The sequence below is a fragment of the Sinohyriopsis cumingii genome, chromosome 10 (assembly GCF_028554795.1).
Source record: "Sinohyriopsis cumingii isolate HCF-2022 chromosome 10, ASM2855479v2, whole genome shotgun sequence".
Lineage (NCBI taxonomy): Eukaryota > Metazoa > Mollusca > Bivalvia > Unionida > Unionidae > Sinohyriopsis > Sinohyriopsis cumingii.
Genome location: NC_142970.1, coordinates 68,342,255 through 68,362,641, shown reverse-complemented (window position 1 = coordinate 68,362,641; position 20,387 = coordinate 68,342,255). Strand labels below are relative to the sequence as shown.

Here is a 20,387-nt window from a genome sequence, read left to right as displayed (position 1 = left end):
TATGAGGGAACCTTGGTTAGAGCTACAAGTTACTGTACCGTATGTAAAGAAGTCTTTTGTCTGACGTGTGGGAAGAATCATTGCAAAAACAATGAAACGAGAGACCATGCTGTTGTAGGTATACAAGACCTAATCAATGACACTGAACTAGTTGCTAGTTTGTTAGTGAGTGTCACCTCTTTTGAACATGTTGGTAAAGAATTTGAGTTTGACACTACTGTCGACAAAACTTACATTGATGAATTGAAACCCAGTTTAAAGGACCGTAAACCGGAAATAATTGCACAATTTGATGCCGATTATTTTCATGGAAAGAATCCAAGATACAGCGGTATAACCAGTCTGCCAGATGATAGGATCATGCTTGTGGATTATGAAAATATACATGTAGACTGTTTAGCTCCTCATATAATCATATTGCAGACTATAAACTGACCTCAAGCCCCAGGGCCGTGTGTGTAGTGGGGGAATCTCAAGTAGCAGTGACACTTCCTTGGGAGAAAAGGATTCAGCTTCTGAATGTGGATAACTCTCTGCAACCGGAGATGAGATTTAAAACGATTCAACAACGTCGTGGAATTAAGGGGACGATCAAAACCAGTCTACAATGTGATGGAATAGCGGCTCTTTCAAGTCATCAACTGGTTGTAAGTGGAACTATGAATGATGGTGTCTATTGGTGCATTGTATCCACGGATGGATCCCAGACAACCCCTGTTAAAGTTTGTGCTTCAACATGGTATTCTTGTTTGGCAGTGAGTAACAGAAAGACATGTATTTATGTTTCGTATTACAGCCCAAGTGTGGTGTACGCGTACAGCTTAGACGGTACGTTAATATTCAAATATAAGCACCAGGAACTGGACGGTGCATCTGGACTAGCGGTGGACAGGGAGGGCAATCTATATGTTGTGGGTGAGTTTTCTCATACTGTCCATCAGGTGTCTCCAGACGGGACTACTCTACAAGTGTTCACTCAAATTCCGAAAAATCCATGCGCTATCTGCTTCACGTCCAGAGGTGACCAATTTCTCCTTACAAGCGTCAATGTAAGAAATGTGAATATATTTAAATTGAAATAGCGATAACGAAATATATATGGCAGAACACTGACACCTTCCTTGTGATGCAACCATGCAGAATTACATCTTTTTTAATGGCATGTGCTAGTGTTTCATAATGTGCATAATTATTTAAGCAAATACGTTATAATATATATGTGCAGACAATTTGTGTGCGGTGTTTTCAAAATACAAAATTGCACTGTATTAATTATATGTAGCCTGTCAATGTTGTTCATAAATTGGAAACATATACTCTGAGAGTCGACCGTCTTATATATATATATATATATATATATATATATATATATATATATATATATATATGACAATGATGCATTGTGAATAAACCTTTTGAACTAATTTAAGAATCATTAAAAATTTAAAATAGCTACACGTTTTAAGCTCAGCTCAACCTGAAAATGTGTTGAAGGCAGATACTAATTTTGAAAATGTGACAGAACTTCGAGTGGAACTTATTAGCCAATGTTCAGTTAGATACAGAATTTTGTTGTATATGTGGTGAGGAAGCTTTCTCTCATTTATTTGTCACAGGAGATACAGAAAACATGTTTATGTCTAAATTTCGCATATATTATAACCTGTTTTCAATAATATAATCCACAAAAATCATTTTTGTTTTGCCTTTGTATGTTTATTTGTTTGGTTTGGGGCTTTTCGGGGCTTTTTGTTTTGCCTTTATATGTTTATTTGTTTGGTTTGGGGCTTTTCGGGGCTTTTTGTTTTGCCTTTATATGTTTTTTTGTTTGGTTTGGGGCTTTTCGGGGATTTTTGTTTTGCCTTTATATGTTTATTTATTTGGTTTGGGGGCTTTTCGGGGATTTTTCTTTTCTTCTTCAGAGAATAGATGGAAATTTGTTAAATATAGTAATGCATGAAATTGAACTGGGAATGACAATGTAAACCTACTGATGTTTACTAATTATATATTTTGTTTTACTTTTCATGGCCATGAGCTATACATTCATACATTCATCAAAATTCTAAGCCCCAAGTGTTTAGATTAAGCGGAACGCCACCATTCTCAAAACCGTGTCCTCCTTTATAAACATTGCATCCACTCCTAGCCGGACCCGTGTGTGTGTGTGTCTGTGTGTGTGTGTGTGTGTGTGTGTGTGTGTGTAATGTGGATTTTTAACGTAGCTTTAATAATTTTTCAGTCATATCGCTACGATGGCTGCAGTGTGGCAGTTTATAGTGATATCTAGCACTGGGGCTGGCATCATGCCACAGACATATATCATGATGTCTCACCCAGTCACATTATCCTGACACCAGGCCGACCAGTCCTAACACTAAGCTCTAAATGCTGAGTTTTTGATATGACTTGGCCAGGGTTCGAACCCGCGAGGTATCCAAGGCGGACGCTCTAACCACTTGGTCACCTGAACGATCCCGGGACCCTTGTGACAACCCTTATTACGAAAACAGTAAAATAAAATGTTGCTTTGCCGTGTTTGACATTGTTCATTTTATTTGAAGGAGGATTTAAAGGCCTTAAAGATATATACATTATTCAATTATTTACCGTAATTACTATTCCTTTCACGACATTTAATATTGTTTTCAGAATGTAAATATTGAAGGAGACAAAGTGTCAGATACATTATGTTTTACATGCATGTAATGATCATTTGAAAATCATCATTTTCATCATCACCGTCATCAACATCGTTTAGTCGTGGTCTTAGTAGGAGTACTAGTAATATTCTCGTATTATTCTAATAACGATAAATCCCACAAAAACTTGCAAGATTTCACTCCAGTAGGCAAACTGTTAAACTAATCTGCAAGTCACTGAGAACTAGTTGGTAATAAATAATTAATATCGGCAACGTCTCAAACTTATAATTTATGCAGATTTTTTTTCTTCTGTATAAAGACGAATTATATATGTGGATGGAAGCTTTACAACGTATTAACAAATTTTATATCTACTGAAGGCATCTTTAACCAGATCCGTATTATTCTTATTATTATATCGATATAGTCAATACGTCACAGTATAAAGATAACAGTTGTTTGGCGTGTACGACAAATTTTGAGAAAGTACAGAAAATAAATCATCGGCTGAATCCGATTTATTAGACAGAAATAAAATATAATTTAATATACTTACTTTATGGATATTGTTAATGGTTCACATACATTGAGGATATTAATTAGGTAATACAAAGTCGAAAAAAAGATTAGATATTAGAGTTGATAGTGATAATAAACCAAAATTAAACGAAGAACCGGTAAATGCTATTGATCAGGCGTGTTATATTCACGATCTTGCGTATCGGAGTGGTGATTTACAACAAAGGCAGGATGTAAATTTAGTTCACGCGCTAAATTCTATTCCTAATAAATCTATCAAAGAAAGATTAGCTAGTTGGTTAAATAAAGGTTCAATGAAAGGTAAATTAATGTTCGGTGCTGGTAATTAATGATAATGGAGTCAATTTATTATTCTCCATAGGGATTTTGGCGAGGTAAAGCAGCAATTAGTAAACATGCAAAAGCTGCTCGTGTAAAAATTCCCGTGGCAGCATCGTGGTTATCTAAACAAGCTGTTTGGCAAATTTATCTTCCTCCGCCTAAGCGAATTAAGCATGCACATTTTGACGTTAGCGTACCAAATGAGGTTCATCAGGCTGATATTATGTTTCTTCCACATGATACCGTTGACGGTAAAACTTACAAATATGTGTTGACGGTTGTTGATATTGCTAGCAGATACAAAGAAGCAAAGCCGCTAGCAACTAAAACAGCTACTGAAGTTGCAACCGTATTTAACAGATTTTATCAACAAGGACCTTTAACTTGGTCAAATTTACTTCAAGTTGATCCCGGTAGAGAATTTCTCGGTGCTGTTTCGTCATTAATGAAACAAAATAATACTAATATACGGCGCGGTCACACTGGAATTCACCGAGATCAAGCAATTGTTGAGCGATTTAATAAAGCATTAGCTGAGCGATTATTTGGATATCAATATGCACGGGAATTTATCTCTGATAAGCGATCTCAAGAATGGGTAGAAAGATTCCCTGATGTGATTAACGCAATAAATAACGAAATAACACGAACAATAAAAATGAGACCAGCAATTGCAATTACAAAAACAATTATACCGATATTTAGACGTGATTTTTCAACTCGGCCGGTTTTAGGTAGCATCATCGCAAGATATTTATATAAACCTGGTGAGGATGACGGTGGTAGAAAAAGAGCAACTGATCCAGTTTGGAGCGTAACATCACATAAAAGATCTACCGTGACAAGGTCAACTGGAAGACCTACAATTTATGTTCTTGATTCGTTAGCTCCTCAACGTGGATTTACTCACGAAGAATTACAAATAATTCCCGCTGATACTCAGTTGCCACCTAAATCACTTAAATAACGCGTCTATTACATTCTAAACACGCCAATGTGACATTTTTCTCGTGTATGACCCAGATTATTATTTTTTCTGTCGACGGTAAAATTTCGAGGATCATTTTTTTGAAATTTCCATGATATTATACAATTACAAACCGCGCAGTGGTTATCTTGTTGTTTTTTCATAAGTATTGCATCATTAACGTCTAGGTCAAATTTGTAATTATTTTTTTATCATATGGTTTATAGCTGGATAACTTTTTCTTAATTACATCTTCGAATGTTTCGTCGTTAATTATCGTTGCGTCTAAAACAATTCGTCTCAACTGAGATAATTTTCTAACCCTAGATACGGCTAAATAAACTAAATTTGACCACTCTATGCGATCGTCAACAATCCAAACATGAGCATCTAAAATAGTTAATCCCTGCGATGAGTGAATTGTCATAGCATATCCTAATTTCCACGGAGATTTTTCTGCATTTAACGCCTCCTCGACGAGATTAATATCAACAGCGACAATATCATTTAATACCAAATTCTTTTTTCCCCTCCCCGGTATATCAACGTCAATATTTTGTCTTCGAGTATCTGCTGGTCGATAACATAACGGTACCGGTAATAATGGAAAGTTTTCACGTTGTAGTTTAAATAATTCTCGCTGTAGATTATCACGAACTATTTTTCTGCTAGCAACTATTAAATGATCTGGTCTCCATAAATTAAAAAAATTTTTCATCGATGTTTTACTAATTACTTTTCTCATGGCTTCACATTGAATTTTATTCGGTTGTAATCGAATTAATTTCTTAAACTCGGTAAATGATTCATCAAGAGATCTATAATCGGTACTAACTTCTTCATAATAATCAACAAAATTCTTTAGCCAGTTATTTGGTGATTCACCATCAATTGGATTTGGTTCTCCGTGATGGCCACACATTATTACGGCGGTATTTTTCAATGACAACCAATCTAGAAATAATTTTAATGTTTCTAACGGAACTGTACAAATTTCTTCGAAAATAATAACTTTATTAATATATTTTTCACCCATTCGCGAAGAAGTCCACGTACCGCCGTTGTATTTGAAATAACTGTGATAAGTACAAGAATTAACGCCACGTTGTTTCATTTCTTTTGCTAATCTGTGTCTTGGTGTTAACACAATTAAGTCAGAATTTTTAAATAATTCGATTACTCGAGTCGTTTTACCTGAACCCTCCGATCCATTTATGTAAACAAATTTATGTCGCGATATCGGATCATGTGAGCACGGTGACGAAGAAATTTCTGATATTGTTCCGTGATGATATTCCTCGTTGTCAACAACGTCGGCTGATCCACAATAACAAAGAATATCCTCATTTTTTATTCTCCAAGTGCCCCATGCACCATTGCCAACTAAATTTTCCAACATTGATGAGTATTTACCGTCGATGTAAAATGAATCAGTTGCTACTCTAACTGCGTAATTAGGAAATTTATTTATCATCGAAAGTAAATTAATGCTCACATATGCAAGCATCGATGATCTTAAATGACTATATTGCGGTGACTCTCCGTCAAGATAATTAACTACGGTACCTGATTTTGTTCTGTCGTTGAGATAAATACTTTCTCGGTTACAAAATATACCTTTTGACGCGGTATCAGCAATTATAAAATCTAATTCAGCGTCGTCCATAATTAACCTGGAATGATGTCGCTTATGATCATAGGCGCCACCTTGAGTAAATTTACCGATTATTTTTCTACCTAAATCTTTTGCAGTTTTTTCGTCAAGATCAGTTGGCAACCAAACAATTGTTTGTTTTTTATACGAAATAATTGGTTCACTAACTATCAACGACGTTAACATTGCTGAATCTAGTATATATCTCAACAACCCGTGTGAACCCAACGTTGATATGTAAAATGTTTACCAAACCAAATATAGCAGATTTTATGTAAATTTTCAGCAAATTCAAATGATTCAACACGAGCGAATCCGGTTAAGGGAAAATCCGGTAGTGGACCATTAATTGACACTCGAGTCATCTCACTACAAGGATATCCAAATTGAGCAAAATATTTAGCACACTCGCCATATCCCAAAAAACTTCCAGGATAACACGCAGCCATGTCAACAGATATCATATTATCATGATCATATTTTGTGTTCCATAATCCACCGTGACAATATTCGACACAACTTTCCTGAATATCTTTAAGAAATTCATTCCTAGTTGGTTTCCATAAGTTTTTTTCCCTAGCAGCGTGAGCAGCAACAGATGGAACAGTAAAACAATTAACTAATAATTGCTCAGAATTTGTTAAATATTTATCTGCTAATTCTTTCATTGAATCATGCAATAATTTATTTCTATAAACGTCACCGTTAGGTCGCACAAACTGATCATACTTATCCTCGCTGCGAAATAACCACACTGATACTGGATCTGATTTACTTATTTTGTGAATAAATTCAAACATCACATAATCTTTTGCCGTAGAAGATTCAGAATAGAATTTAACAACACAATCTCGTGGAAAAATTGTTACCGCAGATGACCACGCGTGTGAATTATGACCAAAAATTTCGATTGATGCTCCTCGAGATTTGTACGGGGACTCGTATAAAATTTCTCCTGATAACGTTTTTACCACTATTGGAAATTTTAATTTACTTGATAACGCGGCAACGTCATTTATTGATGCGCCATCAACAACTGATTTTGCCCAAGTATTTATTTTTGTTAACCGTAACGAGGTTAAACCGGATCCACGTTTTTTTTTTTAAATGTTCCATTACTCGTTCAGCTACACAATTTATAACCGAGGATACTTTCATCAAAGATAATTTTTTAACTTCTGGTTTATTATTTAACCGATAAATTCCATAAACAACTGCACTTACCGGATAAGTTCTAGCATAATACGGTTTATCTATGCCGGTTAATAATCCGCGCTGGCTACTCGCAGATAAAATAACATTTTTTTTCCTCCGATGATGGGATCACGTTTATCACGAATGACCCAAACTTCGTCGGACATTTGTGCGATAAATTTTATTCCAAATATAAATTGTTCATCTTTATGGTTAGTTCGAATATAATCAATTATTATTTTGGCTCGTTCGTCGGTCATGGTATTATCAACCGAATTAGTTTTCCAAGTTGACCAAGTATGAACTGCTCCGTCGTCGAAAAACTCTTTCTTTGCTTTATGAGCGTCAGATATATCATATTCAGCTTCGTCAAGGTCAAATAATTTCATATTATATTTTAAACAAATATCTAAATAATAATGAACAATTGCAAATGGCTACTTACTTGTTTCAATAAATCATGTAGAAATGAATTCTGTGGCGAACATATGCTAGCTATCCGTGCAGGTAGTTCGGGACCAATCAGATGTATAAAATGTAATATCGGTACACGAGGAAAAAGTAGATTGTGTTTACGCTGCGGGGGAAAACGTTATCGAGAACTAAAGAGACATTATGATAAAAAAAATATTACCAGCGATAACGCCATCAAATGCGAAGAAGATTATCTTAATAGATTTCAAACAAACCTTGATTTAAACAAATGATATTTAGTATATGGATTCTATATTCAAGAGATATCCAATCATTGATGGCTACGAAGCATCATGCGACGGGGTTGTCAGACACAGCAAAATAAAAAATATAGTTGGCAATATTGATAGTTTTGGTTATCTTAGATTTACTATCACAAATCCAAAGAAAAATTATCGATGTCACAGATTTATTGTCGAATGTTTTCATGGATTAATAAAAGATAATCTTGTGATTGACCGTATTGACGGAGATAAATTGAATAATAAATTATCTAATCTGAGGGTTATTACTCAAAGTGAAAATTTAAAATCGGGTAATGTTGGTGGAACCAGAGAATCTAAGGCAGTTAAATCAATAAATTTAGAAACCGGCGAGGAGATGATATTTACGTCAATGTATTCGGCTGGTAAATATTTTAGCATTCACCCAGCTTCAGTAGGACATGTTGCAAATAAAACAATTAACTCAACATTTTCGTATAGATTTTTTGAGTGGATCGAATTTTATTATGTTCCTTTGATTTTAGATTAATTTTATTTATTTCAGAAATAAATTATTTCTAACATTAAAAATATATATTGTTTTACTTAAATAAATTTACATTTATTAAGGATACAATATTTGTATAATGAACGAGGAAAATATCAACAATATAACTGACGCCGTCGAAGAATTAAAAACGAAAAAAATATTACTATCTGACGAGTTAGATACTGACAAAATTATCGCGGACTTTGATACACTTGCACAAAACAAACATGAGGGTAGATACGTTCTACCAGCTGAATATAAATTTATAAAGAAGATTCAGGCAGCGATGTATCAGTCGCTGGCATCTGTTAATGAATCACAGATTAAGGATTTTGTTGCGTTATCTGGCGCCGTCGAGAAAATCAGATCAGAATTATCTGACGAGTACGAATCAAGAAAAGTAATTAATACTCGCGCAAGACAATTAAGAAAAATGGTCAATGAAAATTAAAAAATGGTTACCTGAGATTTACAAAAATTAAAAGAAATGATATTTTTCCTGTTTTTTATCTATTTTTTTGTCCTTTTTTACGGTGGCAAGGATCTTCAAGATCAAGATCCTTAGGATCTCACTAATAAATTAATACTTAACGTTTCGCAGCGCATATCAAGTAAATTTCCTTCCTGATCGGTTAATCTGAAATTAATTCTCGATAATAATCGATTATGACACCGCAGATAAATCGGATTAATCGGTTCTTTTACAATCAAAGATCCTGGCGGGGTTGTTGGTGAAAACGAATAAAGAATAAATCCCTGTTGAGCCTGATTTGACACTGACGCGTCCGCGCTGTAACTATTTTCGACGACGTCACAGTGAAGATTAACTGCGACGACGTTCGTTATATTTACGAGATCTGGTGAAATATGTCGTCTAAGACCAGATGGATTATTATTATGCGTAAGTAGGTATGCTGGCGGTAATGTTTTTCTCCATGCGGCGTGTAATTGAGAAAATAACTCGTCAATAGCGTCACTGACGGATTTTTTTTAATTCGGGTATATTATAACTTGGAAATCTAAAATTTGGCAAAGACGCTTCGGTTTGCTCATACGCGGTTAAAAGTCTTTGTTTATTGATTGATTTTTCATTAATTATTGCTTGAATTATTTTCTCGTGCATATACATCATATCATATGTGATTTGATTCAACATTTCTACGTGTTTGATAATCTCGCTACATGAGCTTGATACATTAAAAATACACTCCTGAAAATAAATTCGTAGTTGCTGTAATAATTTCTTATGTTCTTGATTATATATTTCTGATATTTCATTAATTCTAGTTAGCTCAAATCTATTACGCAGATAAGTTATTTGTCCTTCTCTATGAATAAAAGTCCACATCATATCATCTTTTTTTTCTAAAAATAAAATCAGTACTTGCTGACGCCACCATGCCAGCCAATATAGGTTCGTATCTTTCTCTGAGCTCATGATAAGATTGATTGTTTGTGGTATAATCAGATTTTTTAGGTTCTGGTGGTGCTGGTGGTGCTAGTGGTGCAATTACAGGCCAGCCTAGAACAGTTCTGATCGTGGATTGATAAATATCAACGAAGTACGGTGATTTTATTTCGATAATTGAAGTTAATGTTGGTTCGTGTGCGGATATTGTTATTCCAGGTTCGCTATCTCCGGTTATATTTTTTATTCTAAGTAATAACTGATCATTGATTTCTTCGATTTGATAACTACCTGTTGGTAATCCAACGACGTTCCAATCTGGAGTATCCTGAGTACCATCGGTACTAGGTTTATTTTTATTAGCGAAAACAAACGAATTATTTGATAATAAACTACCAAATGATTTTGATCTGATATTGGGCCAACTGTAATAAACTTGCAATTGTGATAGCGCGATTTCGTCGACGGAAATTGCTATTGGAAAATGAATGCTAAATTCTGGCTTAGTCGAGCTCGTCGATATCATTGTTGTTTTTTGTGGTGTTGTGTTCGTCACAATCTGTTGCAGCTCCGACATTATTAATATTTGTAGCTTTAATATCGGCTTGATTATAAATTTTTATCATTGCTGAGAACTCAAAATAAGATATATTCCCGTCATTGAGACTTTCGGACAGCAACGAAGATAATTTTGAGTACGCGGTCGTTGCCCTGTGTAATTTAAGCACATATGAGGATAATTTTTCACTCGTACACGAGGATATTTTTTTGCAATAATATTAAGAACACCTGCGATTGTCGTAGTTGCACAGATACAAATTGTAACAGCAACTGGTGCCATCATTGTTACCGCGGATAATATTAGTCCGGTGCCAGCAACAGCTGCTGATACCGAATAAACAACTATGTCGATGATAACTAATCTACGTTGATATTTTTTTATCTTTGCCTGGTACGTATCTATGATGAGTTTTAACGAATCTTGCCATGTTCGTGCGAGATTATATCTGTAATCGGACGCGGTCATTATATCTTACTAAGTAAATAATTGAGGTGTTTCAGCCATAAATTCCATCAACCACCAAAAATCTGTTGGCGCTGCTACTGCTCTTTTGGGTGGTTCTAATGTAAAAATTTCTTCGACGTCTTTATTCATTAAAATATTTAAAAATCCAAGAAATCTCTCGCTGGTATGTCGCCATTTATATTCTTTAGCGATTATTCTGAATCTCACTGAGGAAAAAAACGGGTAACTGATACACACTGGTGACTGGTGCTGTGTATTTGAAACTATTATCTTCTGGTGTCCACTTTGCTGATCCTGACGCAGTTGTAAATGTTATATTACTAACTTGTTGTGGTGTTATTGTTGGTGGAAACTTAATAAAGCCAGTTTTACTGATAATTCCAGGAAGTACTTTTCCGGCACCTTCAAATAGATCGATGCTGGCCTTAATATTAGCGATTTTATTACCAATATCAGTAATATCCGAATTATATCTGATATTATCAACTTTGAATCAGTAGAATATCTTACCCTCATAATGATATCGTTTATTTCTTTGACGATATATTCACTTAAATCTTGTCTTTGTTTTTTGATAGCTTCATCAATTTTTTTTTTATATCCTCGCCAGTTTTTCTAACAGTTTCTTGTAAACCAGTAAAATCACCTACGTGGGCGTTATATTCGGTTCGTTTAATTATATCATCTAATTTGACATTACTTGTTTTTCATTTTCATGTTGATCCTGAAAAATAACAACTTCGTCGGGATCTATTCCTGATATCGCTAATAAATTATAAAGGTCATCTTTTGTTGCATATTTAGATAAATCAACATAAACTGGTCCTTTTTTTTACTCTTGATAAAGATCTTCCATAAATATCAACCATTATTTAATCGCGATTGATTTAATTTATCAGATGTGTAATCAAGTGCAACTTTATGGTATGGTTTAATTGATCTTGATATCGCATCAAGAATATTAATTGTTTCAATACCACATATTGGTGGATCAGTTAATGTTTGTGTTGGTAACGTTGAACACCAAATTGGAACTTTTAATTGTTTCGCATAATTAAGAAATTCTTTCGGTGGCGCTAACCCATATGAATCAAAATAAATAATTTCACGCGGATTTATCGCGTAAGCAACCCAATGTGTTCCTGGACCAATACTGTTATCGAGATTTATAATTCCGGTTTCGTTATGGTTTGGTCTGGCCGGTAATTGATCTCGCATAAATACGCCTCTGAAAAATTGTATTTTTTTATTTTTAACCTCGTTAGATAAATCAAAATTTGACATCGGTGTTACAGATACGTCCCTGGTAACCTTAGACCGCGACCGTGTCGTAGATATGTTCCTGGTAACCTCAGACCGCGACCTTTTTTTTACCATATCTTCCTCCAGTTATTTTTTCTGCTAATTTGCTACCTGCGTATCCGGCCGCACCTAATACGGCACCCTTTGCTATTAACGGAGCCGCCATAGCTGCTTTTGCAATTAATGCTGATATTATCCCAGCTAAAAGTGGAAAAAATCCACCAACTTTAACCATATCTCTGATGGCGCTCGCGGAAAGATTTACGTAGACGCTTGTATTCGCTGATTTAGCTTTGGTAAAATGTTTATGCTGAGTTTTAGTTAACGCTAATTTATTTGGTCCATCTTGAATTTGAGCATTTTTTAACGTTAATTTTACTCCGCAGGTTTTTGTTGTATTTGATTGGAGTTATTTTTATCTGACCTGGAGTCAGAATCCCACTAACATGATCGTATGGCATTTTATCATTAACGCGATTGATTTAAATTTAGATTACATTTCTTCTACAGGTGCGTCAATGACTCTCATTCGCCCGCTAATACCTTCAAGAATCATAGTTCTATCACTAAGTATTACCGCGATTGCCCTGTGATCAACTCCACCTGTAGTAATTCTGGCTTTAAAATGTATATCAGCGACAGATTGTTTTACCAAATCAAGATGTTCTAGTGAAAAATAATAAACCGGATAATAATTCATAAAATTTAATTGTGATATTTGTAATCCTGTGTCAATATTTTGATCTCGACCCATAAAACTTAACTGGCGATAATATGCACGAGCTACCGAATGATCAGCAAAATCTATCGATATTTCCTCAGATGGTTCTTGTTGTCCGTTTATTCGTAACGATACCTCGGTAGCAGCAACTTTATCAAATATCATGTGACTATGCATCTGATCATATCGATTAGTATTTTGAAAAGCAATAAAGATATGTATAGGTGCAGAAACACCTTGTTGAGATGCAATACGCCAAGTAAAATTACCATTAATATTAGTAGTGGTAGAGTCAGTAGTTGTTGTTAACCACGACATTACTGATTTACCACCTTGGTCCATAAAAGAAAGTAATTTACCTTCTTCAGCTATTGATGGGGTTATTGCTGGCATCCACAGGGTAAGTTTAGTTAATACCACCTTGCCAGCATCACCAGCACCAGCAACAGCTACTCGCCAGATGGCATCATTGCTGTTACCCTTTCGATAAAAAACAATTGTGTGTTTGGCTCCAAAAATTACTTTTCTAAAATTTCTACAAAATCCAAATATGTGAGATAATGGAATCGCACATGAAAAACCTTTGCGATCAGCTGTTAACATACTTCTGCGTGTAGCAAATCCTAAATTAAAATTCGTACTAATACTTTTTATAATATCAAAAGGAGCACCTGGTCTATCTTCATGTTCATGATCAGCTGGTTGTGCATCAGATGCAGTAGCTTGTGGTGTTCGTAATTTAGTATACTGCATATGTTCAGGGGAATTAGAATTATCCTTGGCAAACATCATACTTGGACCAGCTGATCTGGTAAAATCATCTGAGTACCTAGCTAGGCCTATAATTGTTGTAGCAAGATCAACATCATTAGTAATTGATTCAATTTCTCTTCCATCAATCATATATGTGGCGCTCTTAAATAACGCCATAATACCGTTATTGACAAATCCTATTTTGAAATGTTCTGGATAAGCGGTATCATCAAGTTTTATAATTTCACCTACAACCTCGATAAATGCCTCAGATGGTAAAAAATATCTGGTTGTATCATGAACTTGAACTTCAACTCGATTTTCACTATTTGGTGTTACTGCGTCATACGAAAAATACTGGTAATCAGGTACTGACGTATCTTTGCTTATAGGTTCATCCATGTCAAATGCCTCATTAGATGTCCGCGCAAACATTTTATTATAAAGATTATCTTCTAAAATGAAGACCGTTTCCCGATATCGCGCTAGTATTTATCATTTGATCAACTTTTTGATTTATTAATTTATTTGTTTCTTGATTGACTAATTTATTAACTTCTTGATTTACTATTTTATTTGTTTCTTGATTGACTAATTCTGCTAGTTTTTGATTTGCCGCGCCATTTATTATCTTACTAACGTCGCTAGGCATCACAGCGGTGCTAGGTAATTCAACCGGTTGTTTTTTTTCTGCCCATTAAATTTGATATTCTGTCCTTGACGGCGCTAAAAGCTTTACCGGCAATATTACTAGCAGCAGCAGCAGCTTTATCACGAACAAAACCCATAGCTTTTAATGATAATTGTTTAGCAACAGATCCAGCTTTAGGAGCTATTCTTGTGATAAATCCTTTAACAGCGTCACCAAGTCCGTTCCCGTAAGTATATCTGTACATAGGCAACCGAGCATTTACTACTCGAACTTGTACAGGTCTACGATGATGTTTGTGAACGATCATTTTATTTAATTAATTATTTGTTTAAAGGCACAATAGTGCAGCTGAGGGTGAATTTTCTTGCAAAAATGTTGGGACATTTATGTATATCAACTGATTAAATACTATTTAAAAGGCATTTCTTGGGTAATATCAAGTATGTAAGGGTTCTCGTTATGAAATACGAGCTCTCTGAAATCTTCGTACGTAGAGTAACGAATCTATCGTCTCCATGTTGAAATCCCGCTCCGCAGTGATCGGCAGATCCCGAATGAATAACACACATAATTCCGGTGACCGAAATTTGCATAATTATAGGCCAAATTGTAAACACTGAAGATGATGACGTAAAACACAACCACGCTACGAGACCGCCCAAAATGTCAACAACGGTGAGCACGATCTTCTTCTGATCTCGTTCTTTTCTTCTTATCCTTTTCCTTTCTAATTTTAATTTTGAGAGGAAACAATGAAATGTATGTAGAACTACTTTTATAGTTATATTTCAAAGTTTTTGTGGTACGAGAATAATTTAAATCAACGTGCTCTGTACAGTATTGCAAAAACCCACAGGTACTCACTCTGTTTCTTGCCCAGTAGAATTCGTACTCCCTCACGTCCCCACCACTCAATTTTATAAATGAAAAGCGTCACGGATATTTAAAAATGCTCAGAATTGAGTAATTTCATTAATTAATTTATAAATTCTAACCAGATTGTCACCAGTGCCAGTGGACCCATAACACCCATCTTTCTGAAGTTTCAACTAATTGCTGTAGTCGTCGATAAATTCATGATGAGATTTTTATAAACGTGAACATCCACGATACCACCACGAAATAATCGTTGACAAATATTAGTTGCCTCGTTAATTATTTCTGGTGAGTTGTTTCCAGCTCGCTTCCCCCAATAAGAACTTCTAGCCGAGATACGTCATTAACAACACTGTCAGGGCAAACAGAATTATAACCGCTACCGGTAGCAACTTGTTGTTGTTCTCTCATTTGATATATACGTTTTCTGAAATTTATATATTCTGGGTTAGTAAGATCAACTTGGGTATTTTTATGAGCAAAATATAACGCAGGAATCCAATCAGATTCGTTAAAAATAAACCAATATTTTTTTACTAGATGTTCTTTTCTATCTTCGTAATTTATAGCAACACGTTCTAATTCATCTTTATTTCTAATTCTTTTGAGAGTATTTTTCATGAAAAAAATCAGAAGTCGTTAAACCTTGTAATGTTGATTGATCTTGCGGCATATCAAAAGATTTTTCTTCTGGTGCATCTTGAAATTCTTCTTCTTGAAATTCTTCTTGAGGTTGTTGTTTTAGTTTATTTACTTCTTCAATAAATTTTTTATAATCTGGATCATTTAGATTAACCCTACTACTTTTGTGAGTAAAACACAAGTAAGTTGGCCATATATCTTTTGTGACCCTATCGACATGTCTTGCTAGTAGATATTTTTTTCGCTGGTCATAATCATATGCAGCAATCTCAGCTGTTCTACGTCGATCTTTTAGAGATGTAAGGGAATTTTTATTAAACATGACCGCAGGTATATCTTCTTCTATCGGTATTTCTTGTTTTTGTTGAATTTGTACAGGTAAAGGTTGTGGTAGAGGTTCTGTAGAAGATTCTTTCATTTCTTGTTCTAATTTATCTACTTCAGAAAGATAATCAATAAAATCAGGATCATCATTTTTAACTCGATCAACATTATGATACACATAATATATCCACTTTAACCAAGTATTACTACTTACAGATTGTTTGGCATATTCAGATTTTAAAACAGTCTTTCGTGGTTTATATGATTTTATAGCAACATAAGCTAGTTCCCTATTATTTTTAGCATTTTGTATAGTAATAATACTCTTATCAGTAAATTTTTCACTTGCGCGAACTCCACCAACGGCTTGTTCTGTATCATCATCATCATCATCTATGTCTTCTTCAAATTCTTCGGCTTCAGCTTGAGATTTATATCCAGCCTTAGGTTTAAACTTAATTTTAAATTTAGTTTTAGATTTAAGTTTAGTTTTAGGTTGATCTATAGGTGCAGGTGCAGGCTGAGGTCGAGTTTGTTCTTCAGTTTGTTTTAACACCGGAAGGACACCGCGTTTTCTCACATCAGGATCTTTAACATCTCCAAGTAAAACTTTTTCGGTGGTTTCAGTGACTGGTTTAAATAATTCGGTTGATAACTCAGCAAATCCCTGTTTTTTGCATCATCATATGCACGTATTTTTCTTTTAACATAATTTCTCACAGGAAGATATTTTTTTATTGCTTCTAATCGTTCTCGTGCTAATCTAGCAGAATGTGGTTCTCCGACACTCATGAGTATTTATATACAAATAATTTCAATTTATAATAATAAAAAAATTACGAGTTGGTCTTGACCAAATATTTTAAAATTTTATTTACTAGGAGCAGCAGTGAGGACCGAGTACCTATGTGATGTCTTATAGGTCTGCTCGATCAAAAATAACACCTCCTAGCAGCCTTTAATTTTGAAAATAAAGGTTTCTAAAAATAATTATTTTGTAGGAGCTTTCAAATGTGGAAATTAACCTGGTCTGTTCGGCCCCACTACTGCTCACACACACACACACCACCCCCAGTCTTAATATAGGCGACAGCGATCTAATCTTACATAACTACGAATATGAAACATACGGCTCCTGGGGTAGTGTTAGTGCAGCGAAGCCATAAGGCAATATATTCCCGTACCCCGTCTCCCCGAAATCCATATGGAAGATTAGGTGGCTGTCGCGACGTCGCCATTATTTTCACTTTTGCTACCATTCATACTTTTAATAGTGCGGCTAGTCAGCAGTAAGACTCGTTAATTTTAATAGTGAGGCTAGTCCGCAGTAAAACTCGTTACTTTTAATAGTGCGGCTAGTCCGCAGTAAGACTCGTTACTTTTAATAGTGCGGCTAGTCCGCAGTAAGACTCGTTACTTTTAATAGTGCGGCTAGTCAGCAGTAAGACTCGTTCCGCTTGTTGGGGTTTGGAAAAGTAAAACATTGTACTGTCACCAGTATCTTATTGAACGAAAAAATACAAGAAAATTCAGATATTCAAACAACAAATCTGATTATAAATTGCACTGAAAACTGAATATATTGATAAATTGATAAAATTAAAGTTCATTATAAATTTGATATAGTTCACATAAAGTTTATCTTCCACAATAGTGTTGCTTCCGCTAGCAAGTGAAGCATCAAACATTTTCCTTTATTCTTGGTTCTTACTGCTAAACGCTTTGGCATATGGGCTGTGACAATCGCTAGGATAGATGGAGTTGTAATATATCGGCTGAAAGCTTTCTTTGGTTTTAGCAGGATGACCTTATAAAACGAGGCCACCAGCTGCATAATTCGCAGCGCATTTACCTGCACGTTCCCAAATCTTGTAAAATAAAGTCATCTAATTTGTCATTTGTTTCAGTATATTTGACTTTCTCTTTCATTGAAGGATTAATTTCCTCAATAGCTTTCGCAAAATTCCGAGCGGTCTGCTGTAGTTCAAACACAATGGAGTCTGTTTCATCTCGCAGTGTGAATTGTAATTAGTAGTTTCGGACTTATTTGGAATCCTAACTTGTGATGGAGCAAGAGTACTGGCATTTGCTACATTATCAAGGACAGAAGATTTCCTAATGGATTTGAATTCCTTACGAAATTGAACGAAATTCCAATAATATCTGATCTAATGTTTGTATTCAAACCCATCGCAAATTCTTGAACAAGCTTACTGGAGCAATTTCAATGTCATCGATATATTTATTGATGGCTCTGAAACTTTTCTGGAAGAATTTAGGATTACCCGGATTAATGCCTTTAGTCACAAAACAAAATATCTGACTTAACTAACTCGAGATAGGGATACATTATATTTTGTAAATCATCACGCTCATTTGTTTGGAAGCACCAGGGCTTCTTGTTACTGCTAATGAGATATAGAATGTTACCAAGGAGAACAGAAGGATTATGGATGATCTTTGTGTCGACAATGGACAACTCGTGAGCTCTGAAAACTAAATTTGATTGACAAATATCAAATGGAAAGTCTTGGCTTACAGTGGGGACGTAAATACGCATTTATTTGATAGGCGTCAATAACCCAAACCAATACGTCTTGTTACTACATGCAGCACCCTGTAGATAAATTGTTTATCTGGGGATTTTACATCCCATTACCAAATACAATTCAACCACGTCCACGATTTATTTTAAACATTTGTCATGTTGTTTCAGCACTTAGTTCTTTTGCATTCATGGAAGGTTTCTTAATATCCAAGTACGCATATGCGAGGTAAAAATAGGTTGCTTAAAGTTATTGAACACAAGTTATTTTGCTGTCATGTCACTGCATCTATACTAACAACCAAAGGTTATCCTCTCAAAGTTTTGAAAGACCGTTTATATCATCAACATCATCATGGCTGCTTAAGATAATGCTCATAAGACTTATGTTATCTATAACAATGATGTTATCTATAACACTAATGTTATCTTTTGTTTTGTATTTGATCCTCAAATCCCTGAGACTGGTCACATTTGACCCTATTACCTTAAGACGATAAAGTAGTTGAAAGCTGCGAGTCTTCGACATCTGGACGCTTAGCACTGATTATCGATTCTGGACTTTTAAAGCCTTTGGCAGACTCTTACCCTTTGAAATCCTATTTTGTATCATCTATATCCTTAAGGGATTATGCGACATTAGAATTAGGCCTGATATTAAATATATCATTGCTCTTTCTCTTCCTAAACTGACGCTCTCGGAACATTTTAGTTGTACCCTTACCGCTGTTTGCATCATTCTGTTCATATTGTGGTTCCATAATCTTGGCAATTTCTTCACTCTTGTTAGGCATACAATTCGGACTAACGGCGTCATTATTGTACATAGGCACATTTATTGCTGATTGTTTGAAGCCATAAACAATATTTACACAGAGAAAACATGCAATCGGATATTTTAAATGTTTCTTATCTTTGGTCATTAATTTTCTAAATTAGCTTTGTTAGATGTGGATGTGTTTGAAACATAATATCAGGGAGCATACAGTTTAAATTAGAATTTGATTATTTGATTCTGAATAAAAAGTAAAGGTAATGTAATCCTGCTTGTCTGAATGCGAATGCATAAGCAATATTACGCAATGCATCCTGCGTCAACAAAGACTTGAAATTATGTACGCGTTTGCTTTTTTATAAATGTTGGTTCATGCCTTCGCGATGGATGAGGATTACATTTCAAGTAGGTATCACAATGAAACAGTCTTCGAACTCTGTTTCGAACTAAATAAGTTCATCATCATAGGAAGAAACAAGTTATATCCGCAGAACAAGCACTAAGCACAAAAGTCAAAAAGAGTCCTTGACTAATACGTGTTTAAATAAAGAAACAAAGGAAATATAATGGAAGACAAAATTAATAAACGGTCTCAAACGAGTAAACAGCTGTATATGCATTACAGCCCAGGAAAGCTGAATAACAAAAATCAAAATAGGATATTTCTTGCCTATCATGCAGAATGGCAAACTGGTTTGGCCTAATTCCATGTGTTGAGAAAAGAACACAAACTCAAAGCCATCTACAAAATGTACAGTACAAAATTGTACTCCCCGCAAAGTCATACGCGGAGGTACTCAGGACGTATGTCACG

General features: G+C 34.9%; 1 protein-coding gene across 1 annotated transcript; it reads left to right on the top strand.

The window, feature by feature from the left end:
* Positions 1 to 380: 380 nt before the first annotated feature.
* Positions 381 to 3,271, top strand: LOC149790340 (uncharacterized; the record flags this gene model as incomplete). Its single annotated transcript, XM_089973203.1, has 1 exon — positions 381 to 3,271. A coding segment is annotated over one exon (702 nt), but the record flags the coding sequence as incomplete, so codon positions are not given.
* Positions 3,272 to 20,387: the final 17,116 nt, after the last annotated feature.